Source organism: Narcine bancroftii, chromosome 5 (genome assembly GCF_036971445.1).
Source record: "Narcine bancroftii isolate sNarBan1 chromosome 5, sNarBan1.hap1, whole genome shotgun sequence".
Classification (NCBI taxonomy): domain Eukaryota; kingdom Metazoa; phylum Chordata; class Chondrichthyes; order Torpediniformes; family Narcinidae; genus Narcine; species Narcine bancroftii.
This window is the reverse complement of record NC_091473.1, coordinates 160,984,931-161,004,763: the sequence shown is the minus strand read 5'-3', so window position 1 is coordinate 161,004,763 and position 19,833 is coordinate 160,984,931. Positions and strand designations below refer to the sequence as shown.

General features: G+C 47.9%; 1 protein-coding gene across 1 annotated transcript in view; it reads right to left on the bottom strand.

The window, feature by feature from the left end:
* Positions 1-19,833, bottom strand: part of LOC138764100 (laminin subunit beta-2-like) — a 105,959-nt gene that overhangs the window by 26,249 nt on the left and 59,877 nt on the right. Inside the window, exons 22-27 of the mRNA XM_069939475.1 lie at positions 18,142-18,359; positions 16,687-16,783; positions 13,987-14,359; positions 13,277-13,461; positions 6,983-7,224; positions 5,696-5,899 (exon numbers count right to left, since the gene is read on the bottom strand). Of these exons, the coding sequence (XP_069795576.1) occupies positions 5,696-5,899; positions 6,983-7,224; positions 13,277-13,461; positions 13,987-14,359; positions 16,687-16,783; positions 18,142-18,359 (1,319 nt within the window). The remainder of the gene's footprint in view (positions 1-5,695; positions 5,900-6,982; positions 7,225-13,276; positions 13,462-13,986; positions 14,360-16,686; positions 16,784-18,141; positions 18,360-19,833) is intronic.

Here is a 19,833-nt window from a genome sequence, read left to right as displayed (position 1 = left end):
ACTGAAATCCTACTTGAAGGACAATCCTACTTGAAGGACAAATTGGGAAACAGTCTGAGGATACCAGAAGGATTACAATGATAATCAAAAAATTTAGAACAAACATGTATATTAAACTACAAGAAAAGGAGAACAAGGGAAACAAATGGTAAAACCAAACAAAAATGGGAACAAGATCTAAGCATAAAGATAAAGAATGAAACATGGGAGAAGCTATGCTCCGGAACCATGAGAAATACAATAAACACGAGGTTACATATGATACAATATAACTGGATACACAGGCTATACATTACACCTCAAAAGTTAAATAAATGGGACCCAACAGTATCAGACAGATGTTTTCGCTGTAAAAAGGAAACGGGAACAACAGTTCATGCAATTTGGACATGTGAGAAAGTGGAAACATTTTGGGACGATCTAAACCAGATACTAAATAAAATCACAAAAAGCAATATACCAAAAAACCCAGAGATCTTCCTCCTAAGTAATATAAAAAACAAAGAATTTGGACTCGATTTGGATGGAGCATAAAAAAGATTTGTTATGATAGCCCAAGCTGTAGCAAAAAAATGTATTATGTCAACCTGGAAATTAGAAGATAACTTGAGAATAAAACAATGGTATATAGAAATGAATAAATGTATTCCATTAGAAAAAATAACATATAATTTAAGAAATAACATTACAATATTTGAACAAATATGGGAGCCATACATGAAACACAATAGAGAAAACCTACCGTGGACATCTACCACCTAAAATGACAGAAGGAGAAGATAATGAAAAGAATTGACTCCGTGGAATTTCTTGTTTATTTTTATTGAGTGACAACATTGTTTAACGGGTTTAATGTATCTTATGTTCTGAACTTTGAATAGATGGGAGGGGAGGTGAGGGAGGGAGGGAGGGGAGGAGGGAGGGGGGGAAGAAAACGACACTATATATATAAGAAGGAAAATGTGTGTATCTTGATCAATATGGTTTATAGTGTGAAAAATAAAAAAAATTTAAAAAAAAGTGGCATCACAGGGAGATAGAAATGTAAAATGGTCTTCATAAATCGGTATTGAGTAAAGGAGGTGGGATGTTGTAAAAGACATTAGTGAGGCCAAATTTAGAGTTCTGTGTGCAGTTTTGGTCACCTAACTACAGGAAAGATGTCAATAAGATAAAAAGAGTGCAGAGAAGATTTACTAGGGTGTTGCCTGGTCTTCATGAACTGAGTTACAGGGAAAGGTTAAACATTTAGGACTTTATTTCCTGGAGCTTAGAAGAATGAAGGGAGATTTGATAGAGGCATTTAAAATTATGAGGGGGATAGACAGAGTAAATGTAGATAGACTTTTTCTACTGAGAGTAGGTGAGATACAAACCAGGGACATGGGTTAAGGGTGAAAGGGGAAAAGTTTAATGGGAACATTAAGGGGAACCTTTTCACTTAGAGAGTGGTGGGAGTGTGGAACAAGCTTCCAGCTGAAGTGGTGAATGGGGCTCAATTTTAACATTTTAGAAAAGTTTGGACAGGTCCATGCATGGGAGGGGTATGGAGGGCTATGGGATGGGTGCGGAATGGTGGGACTAGGCAGAATAATAGTTCAGCACAGACTAGAAGGGCCGCAAGTCAAACAGTGTACTTTGTGTAGAAAAGACAAAAGATAGATAGTCAACATTTCGGGCCCAAGCCTTTCATCAAGGTATGAGCAAAATTTAGTCAGGTGTCTGAGTCAAATTGGGGGGGGGGGGGTTTAGGGGGAGGAGCACAGTCCCACAGACAGGAGGTAATAAGTAGATGAGGGAGAGGGGCATGGCAGCAGCCAGAGAGAGGGAGGATGGCTGTGTGAATGGAGAGGAAAGGGGGTGGAGAGCTGGAGGAAAGAAGCCAGAGGGATGGGATAAGAGAGAGAGGACAGGAAGTAGGTTATCAGAAACCGGAGATAGCGATTTTAATGCCATCCGGTTGGAGAATGCCCAAATATTAGGCGTTGCTCCTTCCATTTATGGGTGGCGCTAGTTTGGCTGTGTACAAGGCTATGGTCGTACATGTCATTGTGGGAACAGGGTGCGGAATTGAAGTGTCTGGCCACTGGGAGGACTCCGTCCCTAATGCGGACTGAGTGAAGGTGCTCAGCGAAGCGAGCTCCTAGCCTTCGACCAGTATCTCCGATGTAGAGAAGGCCATGAGGGTGAGGACAAGTTCTGCCAGGCGGAGGAGGATAGTGGTGGTGGTGGTGGGGGACTGGTGGAGTCTGCTGTCCAGAAAGAAACAAATGATTTTAATCTCTCTGCCCTGATAAGGAGCACTTTGTGTTATTTCAAAATATCTTAAGTAATGGTGATTTTCTCTCACATTGAAAGGGAAATCATGTTTCATCAATGCTCTGAAGTTATTTTTATGGATGGGTGGGGAGGAAGTGGTTGTGTAGCAAGGCCTGGACATGCATTCGAAGCAACAGAGTCCTCAGGAGTATTGGGATTCCCTGTCCATGAATCTGTGAAGTGAGCAGTACAGGGAATCTGGGGTGGGGGGGTGGTAAAGCAGTCTTGCAGTGTTTTTGTTTTCATCAGCTGGGCCAAAAATACTAGAACTGGGAGGTCTTGGTTCAAATTTAAAGCCCATAGCTGGATTATTGTCTGCATTCCTCTCGCCACCGTGCAGATGAGATCCACCAGGCTGTTGCCCGCGATGGAATGTCCCAGTTATGAGGAGATATAGGATAGGGTGGGCATTGGGGACCTGATAGAGGGATGCAAAATTATGAGAAGCATGGATAGTGTAAAGAGAAAGATTAGATGGGTTCAGAGAACATTTTTTTCAAAAAACCACCCAGGATATGGTTGCGATTTTGAATGCTGTGTGAGAGGGTTGGTGGAGGCATCTGAACATCCCCGAGTTACCAAGGCAGAGAGGGCTGGGGTTCAGGCTGGTAAATGGGATTAATACTACACAGGTAGTTGATGGTCAGCACAGATGTGATGGGCCAAGGGAGGCTGGATTTCTTAGAATTGTAGCGGACAGCGATGGGCTGGTTAGGCCCACCTTGTCCACACTGACCACGATGCCTGAAGATGATGATCCCATTTACCTGCACTAAACCCATATCCAATGCTTTTCCATGACAGGGGCTTGCCTGAAGTGCACTGCCACACACTTGTCAGTGTGGTGTGATCTTGGCCGGAAGGATTTAATAATGCGCCCCACTAAAAGAATCATGAAAATGCAAGCTCCTAATCAAGGAGGTGGCAAGTTGAAGTGGAGAGAAGAAGACATGAAGATGAAGCGCAAATGGCCGCGCTGCTGGAGCTGCTGTCACGGCAGCGCTGCCACTGGGGTGTCCCCGGGAGAGCGGGGCGTGGAGATACAGCGCTGGTCTTAAAGGGTCTGCTGCCTGGTTCTAATGCCAGTGGCTCCATCCAGGCTTCAAATGGCCTGCTAAAGAAGCCAAGGGCATTTATAAGCAAAATCCTGTAACCGTGGAGATCTGCGCCCAAGTTGGTGACACATGTGCTGGCCGAGGCCATGAAGGGTCGCAGACTCTGGCAGCAGCAGACTGGCGCACGGCACTAGAAATGGGGAGGACAGCTCCCCAGTGGGAAGAGGGAACCACAGTGGTGGACCAGCAAGGGGGTCAGTGGACGAGGAACCCACATAGGCTGCGGGTGACTTGCAGTTGGGGGTCCTGCATAGGCTGCGAGTCGTCGGAGACCGGCTCATGGGAACAAGGTGTCGGAGCCAGGATTTGAGAAGGTGCTGAGGGCAAGAAGGGGTCCCAAAGGGCCTCGGGCACTGGCAGCTTCCCGATCGTATTGCATATTTGGATCTGGAACTTGGGTTGCCAGGAGTTTGTGCAACTGCAGAAGCGCTGGAGGTGAATCCACGGGCACTCAGCGACTCTGAAGGACACTCTTTTGCTTCAGTCTCTCACACTGTATGGAGCCCTGGATGACACTAATGGCAACTAGTTGTCTGCCTTCCAGCAGGCAGATGGCAACTTCATTTAATATTACATGTTCTGTATTATTACATGACATTAAAGGAATCTTGAATCTTTTTCTGTTTGTCAAGATAGAAAAGTGCTGAGCCGCAACTTGCAATCTGTATAAAAGATGTGGTCACTAAGGTGGCCGATGGCACCAAGGTATGTAGGAAATTAGAGGACACAAGGTGGGCACAACAGGATAGGGACCGGCTAAGTGAATGGACAAAGATCCGGAAAGTGAAGTATAATGTGGAAAATGTGAAATTGTCCAAGTTGTGATCAGTTCTGTTCGCCTTGTTACAGGCAGGAAATGGAAGCTTTGGAGAGGGAGCAGAGATTTATAGGATGTTGTCTGAATTGGAGAACACGTCTTATGAGGCAAGGTTAGCAGAGCTGGGGCGAAGAAGGATGAGAGATGACCTCACAGAGGTCTATAAGATCATGAGAAGCATTGAGAGGGTAGATACCCAGCAAGTTCTTCTGCAGTCAGAACAGCAAACACCAGAGGACATCTGTACGAGGTGAGGGGTGATGTCATGGTTACTTTTTAAAAAAAATATAAATACATGGAAAGTTGTAAGTGCCTGGAATGCATTGCCAGGGGTGGTGGCGGAGGCTGGAACAAAAGGGGTCTCAGACAGGCACATGGATGAAAGAAAAATAGAGGGTGACAAGGTAGGGAAGGATTAGTTGGTTGAGTAGGTCAGCACGACATCGTGGGTTGAAGGGTTGTGCTGTGCTGGAATGTTCTCTGTTCTATTGTCAGGAAGAGTGCTATCTGATAGGCAAGATTGCAGAAATCTGAGATACAGGGTTATCTCAGTGTACAATTTCCAAAAGGCCAGTATGCAGGTTCAGCAAGTCATTGGGAACGTGGTCATTCATTCAGAGTGAGATTCAGTACAAAAGTCAGGAGGTTATGCTCCTATCACATGGGCCGTGGCGAGACCAATCCAGGGTGTACGAACAGGACTGATCTCAGGTTGAAGCATATTCCCACACTCAAAGCAGTTCTGAGAAGGTTTGCTGGAAATAGGTCAGTTCTTATGAGGAAAGGTTGGCCAGGCTGGAAGCGGGAGAAGGGCTCGAGTGAAAAAGATCCTGGTGTGTTTTGACAGTGTATGGGGAGGTATAGATAGGGTTGGCAGCCAGCACCTACTTTCTGGTGAGGGAGCAGCAAACATGGAGGACATCTGTACAAGGCAAGGGGAGGAAGGTTTAGGGGAAACGTCAGGGGTAAGATTTTAAAAAAAAACACAGTAGTGGGGATCTGGAATGCACTGCCAGAGGGTGGAACAATAGGGGTGTTTAAAACACACTTAGATGTGGGAAAATTAGAGGGTTCTGGGTGTGAGAGAGGGAAGGTTTAGATCGTTGAGTAGGTTTATGTAGGTCAGCACAACATTGTGGGCTGAAGGGCCTAGTGTTCTCTTTCACTTACTTTGGTATGTTTTCCTCAGGTGGGTGAATTGAGATCTTGGGACTATTTGCTCATTTAAGGCAGGGATGAAGCAACTTTGTTTGGGGGTCATGAATCTTTGCAGTAGAACCAGGCTTTGAAGAGTTAGAGGCCACAGATGGACATATTCCTGCTCAGTCAAGGGGTGAAACGTTACTACGGTCGACAGAGTCGAGGCTTCATCGGATCGGCCATAAGCTTATTGCCAGGGTTAATTGGTGCTCTGCAGCTCCTATTCATGTCTTTGTGTTCTCACCTTCTGGAAGAGCTCCTCCACCTCGTTCATCGCTTCCTGAATCTCCTGCTCTGAATGCTGAGCTCGATCAAGCGAGGTGTCCGCTACTGCCACTGCACCATTGCAGTTCAAACCGCCACAGTGCCTGGTGCCATCATCTTCGTAGCAGCCAGCCCCACCACATGGGCTGTCCACACAAGGCAAATCTCCAGGAGCTCCACAAACCTGCAACGCAACGACCAGCCATGGGTGCCAAGTGACCATGATCTACCGTCATGCAGCCACCACCAAGGACACTGACCGCAGAACTGGGCATCAGAAAATAAAAATAAAGTTAAAAAAATCCCTGTATCCAGCACCTAAAGGGATTGGTAGATTCTGGATAAGTATATTTCCTGTTTGCTTGAGATTGCATGTGCACCATTGGCAAACTAATGGCCAGGTGTGCCAATCTTAAACTTCATATTATTTACCTATTTATTGTCTTGATTTTTTTTGCCTGTTGCTTGAATCTCCAATAACATGGGTTTTACTGAAGTAAAAACACAGAACTGCTGGAGGGACTCGGCAGGTCTCATATAACCATAGGAGGTAAAGAAATCCAACCAATATTTCGGCCCTGAGCCCTTCCTCAAGGTAGGAGATGCACTGCATGTCTGCAGACCTCCGCGTTTCACTCTAATCAAAAAATAAAACATCCCACTGAAGTCACAGATCTGTGGTTTCTCCTCCACTGAAACGGCCTGACCTGCCGAGTTCTCCACATTATCTCTTGGTTTCAGGTTTCCAGTACCTGCAGGGTTTTGACTTTGGACTGACATCACAGATCCTGACACTCATCAGGTGATCTCATGTACCCAGTAACAACTAAATCTCCTCCATGTACCCAATCACCTTTGAATTCAGTAATTACCGCTTGGAACACAAGGCATGTCAAGTGGAGGGGGATCAGCAACTTCTCAAATCCCCCTCAACACAGAGGGTCTTGGCCATGAGTAAGTGCCAACTCCCAGTGCCCTCACAAGTGGGCACTGTCTGCCCAGGATCACACACTGGGGGAAGGAAGATGCATCGTGCATTCCCTCAGTTCCCCAAGAGGCCAGCTTCATCACAGTAAACTAATGTGTGAGACTGTGGCCTGCCGTACTTGGATTGTGCACACTTCTAGGAAGGATGGCACCCAGCTGGAAAGGATTAAAGCTGCTGACGTCCAGAAGCACGAGACCCTGGTGAAAATCCACACTGAGCATTCCCTCAAAGCCTTCTGCAGCAGTTGGGGGTTGCTGCAGAAAGCAGGTGGCCACCAACCTTCTCGTTGACATCCTTCAGGCTCAGGGTCTGGACTTTGGCAGTCAGGTCATTGAGAGCTCGCCTGTTGGCGGCATTCTCACGATTGAAGTCATCCTTCCTGTACCTCATCAACAGCTCAGTCCGGCGGCGAGTGGCTGATGACTGACTGACGGTGCTGGGCTCGGTGATGGTGGAGACATTCACTCTCCTCTCTGCCTGCTGTGACTGGAGGTGGGAGTTGCGAATGCTGTCATATGCACCTGCCGAGAGGAAGGAGCATTAGTACCGCCTCAACTGGTCAACGGGAGACTCACCAGAGATCAACCGCCTCAAATGGTCAATGGGAGACTCACCAGAGATCAACTGCCTCAACTGATCAACGGGAGACTCACCAGAGATCAACCGCCTCAACTGGTCAATGGGAGACTCACCAGAGATCAACCGCCTCAACTGATCAACGGGAGACTCACCAGAGATCAACCGCCTCAACTGGTCAACGGGAGACTCGCCAGAGATCAACCGCCTCAAATGGTCAACAGGAGACTCACCAGAGATCTACTGCCTCAACTGGTCAACGGGAGACTCACCAGAGATCAACCACCTCAATTGGTCAACGATGAACTCACCAGAGATCAACCACCTCATCTGGTCAACGGGAACTCACCAGAGATCAACCACCTCAACTGGTCAACGAGAACTCACCAGAGATCAACCACCTCAAATGGTCAATGGGAGACTAACTAGAGCTTAACCACTTCAACTTGTGCTAGCACTAGTCATTCAGGGATCAACCAGAGATCAACTGCCTCAACTGGTCAACGGGAGACTCACCAGAGATCAACCGCCTCAACTTGTCTTTTTTTTAAACTTTATTTAAGATTTTATAACATGAATAAGATATAAGATTCCATTAAAAAAATTTAAAAATGAAATAATGAAATTACAATACAACATCAGTAATCTAAACAAACTATACCCCCCCAATAATTATTACACATTAATAAACCGACTCAAATTAATCCAACCCCCCCTCCTTCTCCCCCCCCACAATAAAGAGTGAAGGATTAATAAGATTAGTAATATATGTAAGAGAAAAAAAACCCACTTACAAAAAAAAACAATAAACAATAATAAATTCTTAAAAAAGAATTGTAGCATGAGAAAAAAAAGATAAAAAAAACTTTCTATATAAAAATAAACCTTCACCAAATATCAACTAACTTCATATCTATCATCATATTAGTCACATAAACCACCATCTTAAAACAAAATCCAAACCTCATTAAGCATTATACAATTCAATTTTAGTATTCTTCCACCATTTTTCCCTTTTGCTCTTGAATACTTATCCAATAAAAGCCCCAATACCACATTTAAATATCCCCAATCATTACTTTAAAATTCACATATCCAAATAATAAAAACACATCTACAACAAAAACTATATCTTCAACAAATGGAGCATAAACAACAAACAAAATTCAAGCCTCATTAAGAATTGTACAATTCAATTTATAACTTTCACCATTATTCCCTTCGTTCTGTAACTAAGATAATAAAATAATCTACACCAGAATTACCACTCCTTTCACCTTGAAGTTAAATAAAAAATAAAAAGCTTATCCATCCCATTCAGATTTAAATTTCAAATATTCCTTATCTACTAAATAAACTATACAAAAAAAACCACATCAACTTTTAATTTTTTAAACAAGCAAATACTTAATAAAATTATTAAAACCGTAAGTATTAAGAAAAAGCAAATTTAAATTTAAACATTACTTAAAAGAACACACAAAAAAAGAAGGAAAAAAAGGAAAAAAAAGAGAGAAAAACACACTCCCTCCCCTTATCCCCTCCTAAAACTACAAAAAAAATATATATAAAATTTTTTTTTTAAATAATAAAAAAAACCTTTACTCCTCAATCCAAAAATTAATAAGAAAAAAAAACCAGGCAGGAGGCAACTGCTACCTCCTCCTTGGTCAACCGCTCATTGCAGTAACTCCCACACAATATCGGGTGTGAGATAACTCACACGTAGCTGATGACTTCTGGAAAATAGTGCCCACCCAGCTCCCTCTCCCAACTCACATTTCACATAAACTATCATCATTATTTAAAATTTTCTCAAAAAGAGAAAAAAAAGATTCTTTTTAGTATTTTTTAATCAACTTTATCACTTCAACCACCATTATTTCCATTTCTCCTTGGAATTCGATTCCCATCTTGTACCTCCACTCTCTTTGGAGATCGTGGAGGACTAAGTCTTTCCTGAAATTGTATAATTGGTAACGATTGAGCAAAATCCATAGCTTCCTTAGGATCATCAAAAAATTTTGATTGGTAACTATCTTGAAAAATCTTCAGTACCGCAGGATATCTAAATGTTACTTTATAACCTTTTTTCTACAACATTTCTTTCACAGAATTAAATTCATGTCGTTGAGACATAACTTCTTGACTCAAATCCGGATAAAAAAAAAACACAATTATTCTGAACCATCAAAGGAGATCTTCTTTGTTGTGCACTTTTTATGGCCACACGCAAAATTGTCTCTCTATCATAATAATTTAAACAACGAACCAAAACAGGTCGTGGCTTTTGTCCAAAAGAAGGCTTTCTTCTCAAAGCTCTATGTGCACGTTCCAGTATTAAGCCTTCCGGGAACTTATCTTGTCCTAATACTTGTGGAATCCACTCAGTAAAGAATTTCCTTGGATCTGATCCTTCCATATCTTCTGGTAAACCAACAATTTTTATGTTATTCCGTCTGGATTGATTCTCCAAATAATCAACCTTTTTCATTAAATTTTTATTCTGAATTTGTAAAGTTTCAATTGTTTTATTGACACCTTGTAATTGATCTTGTACCTCAACTAAACCTTGGTCACAAAAATCAAGTCTTTCACTCGTTTTAAGCTTAAAAGCTCCATAATCAGCCATCTGTTGAGTATTAATATCCATCAAGGTATTAAGTTTAGTATCAAGTTGATCTAACGCTTTAACAAATTCTTTCAATATAGCAGTTAACTTAGATTCAAGATTCTTAAGAACCTTATCCACTGAAGTAGATTCAGACACAGTAGGGTCCAGTTGTTTCTGAATAGCCAAAAGGTCTTGTGTTCCCTCCCTTAATTTAACTGCTTTTCTTGCAGTGTGACTTCGTGTAGAAACCCCCGCCATAACGTCCCCAGTAATATTTGGAGGTTGATGGCGAGGGTTATCCCCAAGCCATATTCTGTCAAGCATCTCCGACACTTTGAAGTCTGTAGAAATCTTCATTTCAGGTGGTGCACTTTGCAGCGCCACCACTACATCAGTCAGTGGACGTCCCTTTAACTGCAAGCCTTCAGCTGCCAGCTTCCCAGCTGTTTCAGCTGTCAAAGGCTCTGTGACAACGCTCATAGCGGGCATTGACTGAAATACACACACCCGGCTAGCCCTTTGTTCTGAGGGCTGCCAGGTGCCATTTTTAAAGAGCCCTACCGGCAGAGAACGGAGCTCCACTGCTGATTCCTGTGCTTCTCCTCCTGGATCCATTCCACGCTGAGTCCTGGCTTCTTGTAAACAAGTAGGCTCTGATATCTTCGGAAAATGTAATTTCTTAACAATCTGTTGCTGTTTTTCTTGCTTTTTTTCAACAATTGTACTATTGGAAATTAGTTTAACAGCTCTAACTATATTTAACCTTGAAAAGATTTTAACGGGCATTTAAAGACAAAACAACACCAAAGAGTCGGGAGAGGACTGGAAGGCACGTCTATTCCTTACGCCATCTTGCCACACCCCCCGCCTCAACTGGTCAACGGGAGACTCACCAGAGATCAACCGCCTCAACTGGTCAACGGGAGACTCACCAGAGATCAACTGCCTCAACTGGTCAACGGGAGACTCACCAGAGATCAACCACCTCAACTGGTCAATGGGAGACTAACTAGAGCTTAACCACTTCAACATGTGCTAGCACTAGTCATTCAGGGATCAACCAGAGATTGATTGCCTCAACTATTGTTAGCACGAGTCAATGAAATATTAACCAGCTACCTCAACTCATGTTAGCAGTAGTCAACAGCATAACCAGAGGGGAGGAACAAAGAGATGCAGCCATACCCAGTGTTCAAGGTCGGTAGCCACGAGGTTGCTGCGGCCAAGAAACATGACGACTCATGTTCAAGGTTAGAGAATCACTAACATGTGTGGGGCTTGGAACCCTGGCTGGACCACACGGAGCAACTCAGATCCTTCAGGACATCATGTCGGGGGAGGAGAGATCATGCAGATCATCAGTGAGGACTGGTCATCACCTCAGCCCCCTGTGTAGAACAGTGCTGATGGGCAACTCACACAGATCTTCACTGGCAGGATGTGGCCACCAACGGATGGATGTGGGAGGGAAAGAGTTGAGGGCGTGTGTAGGCATGGGGAAGGCCAAAACCAGGAGGACATGTGTTCGGCATGGCCAAGCTGAGCTTGTGGGCTATTACCCTCTCAGTATGTTCCAGGTATACCCCCAAATGACAATCCTTCCCCCCCACCCCCCAAAATCCCTTTCCATTCCCCAAAACCCATGTTCTCCGGTGTGGTGAGGTTCTCAACCATCTACCATATCTGTGCCCCTCAATTTCTACCACGTCTGCCCTCAGCCATCTCCCATCCAAGGGACAAACACCCAGTCTCTCCATCTTCACTCTGGACTGAAACCCACCCCCCCCCGCCCTCCCCCAGCGAATGCCCTGATGAGTTGCCTCTGCACTGTCTCCAGCACCATCACATCCTGGTTCTCAGTTGCTCAGCCAGTACCTGTGGGAACTGTCTCACAGGCCAGCCACACTCTATCCACAAAGGCCATCCTGAGACATTTCACCTCCCCTTCCCACATCGACCTGTCCATCCTGGACCATCTCCACTGCCAAGGCAAACTGGAGAAACCACACCTTGTGTTCCGCCTGGCCTGTTGACACCCCAGTGACACCCATGTACCAATTGTTGTTTGATCAGGGACTCCTCAATACTTCTTCGGGCTCCACCATTCACAGGATATGTTCCACCCTGCTTCATCGCCCAAAAGCACCTCATCTTGCACCTTTCAGAGTTAACTTCTACCTGCCTGGCTGTGCCCAGTTTAACCATGATCATTCTCCAGCACAGCTCTTAGGCCATCTGCACCATTGAATAGAGCATTACAGGCTGTTCAGTCCACAGTATTATGCTGACCTACAAAAACCTACCACACATCAATCCAACCCTCACTCCCTCACAGCTCATAACCCCCATGTTTCTTACATCCATGTGCTCAAGAGCCTTTTAAATGCTCCTGATGTTCTGTCCTCCACCACCCAGGCAATGAATTCCACACACCCTCGATGCGCTATGTTAAAAAAAAAGAGTACCCAAGGCATTTTTCAAGAACTTGTCAATCTCAGTCTTAAATACACCCAATGACCTGGCCTTCACAACCGCCTGTGGCAACAGATTCACCACCCACTGGATGAAGAAATTCCTCACCATCTCTGTTCTAAATGGATGCTCTTCAAACCTGAAGTTGTGCCCTCTTGTCCTGGACTCTCTGCAGTGAGAAACAAACTTTCTACATCTACACTGTCCATACCTTTTGACATTCAAAATGTTTTGGTGAGATCCCACACCCCCTCCCCCCCCCCACCAATTCCCCAAAATTCCAATGAGTACAGACGAAGAGCTGTCAAACATTCCTTGTATTTCATTCCCAGAATCATCCTTGTGAAGCCTCAATGTATTCATGTTAAAGCTTGCTAATAAAACAGAACTGCTTTTAAAGTACTGTGCTGTGGAATTCCCCTGTCCCCTCCCTGAGCTTCCCCAACTGTGACCATCGTCCCCTCAATGAATACCAAAAGGAAATGACCATTTAAAATGACATCCTCTGACCCCACACACATTGCGTTGAGATTCTTCTCTTCCCCTGATTACTCTCAGGCCCTTAATAGAATTCCAAAGTTGTCAACTACTCCTGGACGTAGGACATACTGATGTATGGGTAGTTTGGGGCACCTTTCAAAGACTGTCTCCTCCTCCTTCCTGAAGGGGTAGAAGTCAGCCTGAAAGGGGGTCTTAGAAGTTAGCCTGAAAGGGGTCTACTTGGAACCCAATATAAATGCAAATACCCACATTCCTGAACTCTTTAGATTAAGTCATTCTCACACAGTGGGGGGTGGGGAGGGGGGGGCTTGTGAGGGCAATGTTGCAGTTTGCTGACACAAATGCATCGCAACAATGAGCTGACATATCGATGGGGCACAGTTGGACAGGGGAAACAGACATGCACCAACCCAGGAAGTTGGAGTGCTTGAGGATGCCAAGCTGGCGGGCCAAATCTTTGGCAGAGATGTTCAAAGCTCGAGCCTCCCGCTCCAGGTTACTCAGCTCCAGAGTTGTGCCACTGTTCTGGTTTTGCACAGCTGTGAGCACTTCTTCAAGTTCATTCAAGACGTTTGTGGTCCCAGTTATTCTGTCCCTGGAGACACAAGTCAATTCCGACTTCAACAACAGAGTTCTAACAGTTGGGCCCCCTCCCCACCTCTCCTCACATTTACCATTCCACCCAGTCCTGGTGCATCCCTCCCCCCTGAAATACACCACACATTCTAATCCCCTCCCCTCTGGTGGGGCCAAGCACTGGGGGCAGAGGTGAGGGCAACAGGAAAGACTGTGGCCCATGATTACTGTGGCGGTGTGCTGAGAACAGCGTGGTGGGTAGCAGCATGGGCTGCCTGGAGGATAAAGAGAGGGGTCAGGGATAGTAAGCAGGGAAGGAGGGAGTGGTGAGTGGGGTAGTGTATGTGGGGAAGGAGGGGGAAGACGCAGGGGGACCAAATGTGGGGAAGAGGGACAGAGTACAGGGTACAGCGGGACATGGTACAGAGTGAGGGGGATGGGGGGGGATAAAATTGGGGGACAGTGCATGGGGAACACGGTACGGCGGGAAGGGGTACAGTGGGAGAACACTGTGCTGACACAGCCAGGTAATTGTGGCACTCACCGAATGGTGTTGATGAGGTTCATCAGCTCGGACACTGCCACAGCTGTGGTATTGCGGGTGTTCACAATCCCTTGGGCCTGCTGCAACTTCTCCTCCAGGTCGCGGAAGTCCTTCCCGTACAGCCCCACGATGCCACTGAGTTGGATTTCACCTGCTCTCTCCACTAGAAGCCTGGTCTGCATTGCCAGGTCCTGCACCACACGGTCCCAATCCCCAAAGCACTGGTGGCACGGTTGGCAGTCAGGAAACTGGCCCCAGAAGCCCCGGGCACACCTGTCACAACGCACTCCGGAGACGCCAAGGCGGCATGCACAGTGCCCACTGGCCCGGTCACACTGGGTGCTCTGTACACCTTGCTGGTCACAGTCACATACTGGCAGAAAGGAGAGAAGAGAAGGGAACAGGCTGAGACAGAGTGGTACTCTATACTGGCCAACAGGTCTGTACTGTTCTTTGTCAGCATGGTCTTGTGCACAGAAAACTGTGTCTCACAAATGGCATGAATTTTTTGACTAGGTGAGGAAAAGGAATGGTCAGGGTTGGACGATGGATTTGTCTACCTGGAATTTAGCAAAGATATGTTCCTTTTCTGTAAGCAGTCAGTTTTTTTAAATAAACATTCTTGGTTTTCATTTCTCTCGAGTATGATTTACACTTCTGTTAAGTAATCATTCTGCCTGTTCAGCAGGAAAGGAATCTCAGGGTTGTATGTCATGTCATGTATGGGCTCCGGCAATAAATCTGAGCTCTGAACTTCCTTGCATGGTGGGATGGTCCAGAAAGACGGATCACATGGGATCCAGTGGGAGTTGGCCAACTGGCTGCAGACTGATTTGATGGCAGGAGGTGGCAGTGGTAGGTGTTACTCAGACTGGGGGCCTGTGACCAGAGTGGGTGCTGCAGGGATCCGTGCTGGGTTCACTGTAAATTGTCATTTATACCAATGGCTTGGTTGACAATGTGGACGACAACAACAGTGGTGGTGCAGAGGAAGGTTATCCGAGATGACAACAGGGTCAAGAAGAGTTGGGAAAGTGGGCGAAGGAATGGCAGATGGGAGTTAACTCGGACAAGGGAAAGGCATTGCACTTGGGTAGGTTAAACCGGGGCAGGGCATGCCATGCATTTTCAGGCACTGGTGAATGTCAGGGAACAGAGAATCAGGGTGCAGGTCCCATGAAACTGGTGAACAGATAGACAAGGTGGAATAGTTGCTCTCATTGGCCAGGACATTGAGTACAGGAGCAGAGACATCATATCATAAGTATACAGGACACTGGGGAGACCGCATTGGGAATGTGGTGCACTGTTCTGGTCACCCAGCCACAGAAAAATATCATGAAACTGGAAGGGATGCAGAGAAGATTCATGAAAATGTTGCTGGGACTAGGGGGGAGCCCTTGAGATACACGGAGAGGTTGGAAAGACTGGGACTTTTCACCCTGGAAAATGGCAGGTGGAGGGGGAATCAGGTGAATAGTCACAATCTTTTCTCTGGGAGCAGTGGGGGGGGGGGGTTTCAAAAAACAGAAGGTATAGATTGAAGTGAGAGGGGAAAGGTTTAAAAGGGACCAAGAACAAGGTTTTCAACACAGAGGGCGGTTGGTGTGTGGAACGAGCTGCCAGAGGAAAGGGTCCTGCCAGAGGGAACGAGGCCAAACGCAGGTAAACAAAACCAGCTTGGTTTGCAGAAGAGATCGAGGAATGCGGACTTTGCTCGTGGAGGTTCTGCCTGGAAGGGGCCTGCTGAGGATTCTCTGGCTGAGGACTCATCGCCAGGCTGCAGAGGTTCAGATAATGCAGGTGAAGTTACAGAACTCATACTTGCAGTGAAGCGACATAATGCGTGTTTAGTGCCGAGGAGATGGTCAGGTAAGAACCCGTCCCAGAGGGATTTGACTAGCCAACTATACCAACCTACACTGAACATTTCACAGTTCAGCTTGTCCAAACCCATACTCTCACCCAAGAAGTAGATTTCAGTCATTTTTATTTACAGAGTTGGGTTTGGTGTTGAGGACTGGAATACTCCAATTAGATGCTATCACTGGCAGCAAACAAACTCAAGGCAAGTGTGAGCATGGGTCAGACACACAGTGAAGCTCTCCCCACACCATCCCATCATACATTCCCAGGATCAGATACAGAGTGAAACACCCTCTACATTGTCCCATCACACACTCCCAGGGTCAGACACAGGGTGAAGCTCCCTCCACACCGTCCCATCACACACTCACAGGGTCAGACAGAGAGTGAAAATCCCTCCACACCGTCCCATCACACACTCCCAGGACCAGATACAGAGTGAAACACCCTCCACTACGTCCCATCGCACACTCCCAGGGTCAGATACAGAGTGAAACATCCTCTACACTGTCCCATCACACACTCCCAGGGTCAGACACAGGGTGAAGCACCCGCCACACCATCCCATCACACACTCCCAGGGTCAGACACAGGGTGAAGCTCCCTCCACACCGTCCCATCACACACTTTGAAGGTTTATCCACATTCCCCATGACCACTCCAATCTGGACCCTTATTTGCAGGTTGGTGGCTCCAAACTCACAGCCCTCACGTATCTGTGACAAAGTGCTGACAGGAGGAGCCTTGCTTGCCTCTCTGTAATGAGATGACCCCACCCAAACCCCCTCACCCCCCCAAACTCTCCTCCGTAGACAGAGCCCTGGCATTCCTCACCTCGACACTGCACATTGGGATTACCCCAGTAGTGCTCCTGGCAATCTGAGCAGGTCTGCCCTCCGAACCCAGGTCGGCATTGGCATTGGCCACTGAACTGTGGAAACAGAGATACTTCGTCAAAACCTCACACACCCAAGAGGAAACTTTCCACCCTCCCATACAGCCTCTGCAGATTCCTTCCTCCAGCAGCTGGCCTCAGCAGCAAAGGCCTGACAATGGCCCACCGCTAGCCTCAGCAGCGAAGGCCCACCGCTAGCCTCAGCAGCGAAGGCCCAGCGCTAGCCTCAGCAGCGAAGGCCCAGCGCTAGCCTCAGCAGCGAAGGCCCAGCGCTAGCCTCAGCAGCGAAGGCCCAGCGCTAGCCTCAGCAGCGAAGGCCCAGCGCTAGCCTCAGCAGCGAAGGCCCAGCGCTAGCCTCAGCAGCGAAGGCCCAGCGCTAGCCTCAGCAGCGAAGGCCCAGCGCTAGCCTCAGCAGCGAAGGCCCAGCGCTAGCCTCAGCAGCGAAGGCCCAGCGCTAGCCTCAGCAGCGAAGGCCCAGCGCTAGCCTCAGCAGCGAAGGCCCAGCGCTAGCCTCAGCAGCGAAGGCCCAGCGCTAGCCTCAGCAGCGAAGGCCCACCGCTAGCCTCAGCAGCGAAGGCCCACCGCTAGCCTCAGCAGCGAAGGCCCACCGCTAGCCTCAGCAGCGAAGGCCCACCGCTAGCCTCAGCAGCGAAGGCCCACCGCTAGCCTCAGCAGCGAAGGCCCACCGCTAGCCGCAGCAGCGAAGGCCCACCGCTAGCCGCAGCAGCGAAGGCCCACCGCTAGCCGCAGCAGCGAAGGCCCACCGCTAGCCGCAGCAGCGAAGGCCCACCGCTAGCCGCAGCAGCGAAGGCCCACCGCTAGCCGCAGCAGCGAAGGCCCACCGCTAGCCGCAGCAGCGAAGGCCCACCGCTAGCCGCAGCAGCGAAGGCCCACCGCTAGCCTCAGCAGCGAAGGCCCACCGCTAGCCTCAGCAGCGAAGGCCCACTGCTAGCCTCAGCAGCGAAGGCCCACCGCTAGCCTCAGCAGCGAATGTCCACCACTAGCCTCAGAAGCGAAGGCCCAACACTGGACCACTGCTAGCCTCAGCAGCAAAGGCCCAACACTGCACCACCGCTAGCCTCAGCAGCTAAGGCCTAACATAGGACCACCACTAGCCTCGGCATGAAGGCCCAACAAAGGACCTCTGCTGTTCTCAGGAGCACATGCTATACACAGCCTATTGCAGATTTATCTCCTCCACCCAAGTGTTGGCACCTGTGGGAGTCCTACCCTGTTGGGTGCCAACCTGGGTCAGGTGTTGGTCACCTGACCAGGGTCAAAGGCATCACAGTGGCTCCAAGTGTGAGATCCCTATGGAGACTGGCAGCCTGAATTATGGCAGGGCTGATGGGCTGCTACCGTGGGCAATGCCCACACCCTGATCTGTGACTCACCTGGTTACAGGCGGGGGAGAACGAGTTGAGGTCAGCACATCTGCAGGGCTCACAGCCTAATCCACTGTTCAGGTTCCAGTAGTTGGGGAGGCAGCGGTCACAGTTCTGTCCGGTCACGTTGGGCAGGCAGGGACACTGGCCAGTGATCCGGTCACATGTACACGCTTCCCTGGAGGGGCACATCTTCTGCTCTGTTCCCCGCAAATTACACATGCATTCTGTACCAAGGGACAGAGGCAAGAATTGGTCAGAGTGGGGAGAGAATTCACTCACACCCAAGCACAGAGCCCAGAACCCCTCTCTTCGTTCCAGCCCTGGAGAGGTGAGGCGGAGAACCCCCCTGATGACTCCAAATCCAGTTGGGATTACATGTTATGTGGGGGAGATAGCAGTGGGGAGGAGAGTGGAAGGAGAAAGTGAGCAGAGAGGAAGGGGGGAAAGCAAGAGAGAACAGGCGTGGGGGGGGAGAAGCGCGGGCGGGGGGCGGAGGGGGGGGGGAAGAGACGCAGGCAGTACCATTGAAAAACATTGAAGATCTCAGGGAAATGGCTCAAAAGTGTGAAATCATGCACCAACAGGATTAAAGACAATTTCTTCCCCACAGCCATCAGGCTCCTGAATGAGCCCCACAACAGTGCTCTCACGCTGCCCTTGCTTGGTGCTCATTGATCTTCCATTTGAATTTTTGTAGACATTCACCATGGTAACAGGACATTTTGGTCCATGAGCCTATGCCGCGCAATTACAACTCCCAGCCCATTTTGAACTGTGGGAGGAAACCAGAGCCCCCGGGGGAAACCCACACAGACATGGGGAGAATGTACAAACTCCTTACAGACAGTGCTGGATTCGAACCCTGGTCCCAATAGTTGGCGCGACAACAGTGGTGCACTAAATGTTCACCCGCATTTTATTCCCACTCCCTGTAATTGTGATGTAGAAATAACAGATCAGAAATAAGGAATGTGCATTCACTCTGACAGGGCTACTCTCTACCAATGGCCACCGTGAAGTGGAGGAACAGATGTGCAGGCAGATGATGAAAAGCGGTAAAAGCAACACAGTTGTTGTAGAGGGAGACTAATTCCCCAATATTGACTGGGAGGCGCAGATAGGGCAGAAATTCTTATATGCATCCAGGAGTGTAGCTTGAAACAGCATGTGGATAGGGGCATTTTGAGATCATGAAAGAGGTGGGGCTGGGTCTCTCGTGGAGAATGGAGGTGGGGCTGGGTCTCTCGTGGAGAACGGAGGTGTGGCTGGGTCTCTCGTGGAGAACGGAGGTGGGGCTGGGTCTCTCGTGGAGAACGGAGGTGGGGCTGGGCCTCTCGTGGAGAACGGAGGTGGCGCTGGGCCTCTCGTGGAGAACGGAGGTGGCGCTGGGCCTCTCGTGGAGAACGGAGGTGGTGCTGGGCCTCTCGTGGAGAACGGAGGTGCATGTCCTGTGGACATGATTTCCTCAGTATTGAAAGAGGCAAGGTGGAAGTTGCTGAGGGCTTGACGAAGATCTTTGCATCCTCACTGGTGACCAGAGAGGTCCAATCCAGCAGAACAGGAGAGTGGCTGATGTCATATCTTTGATCAGGAAGAGAAAAAGAAGATTATCCAGCAATCTTTAGATCAGCGGCTCACATCACTAGTGGAACATGAAAATCTGCAGACTCAGTGAATGAAGTAAAAACACAACACTGG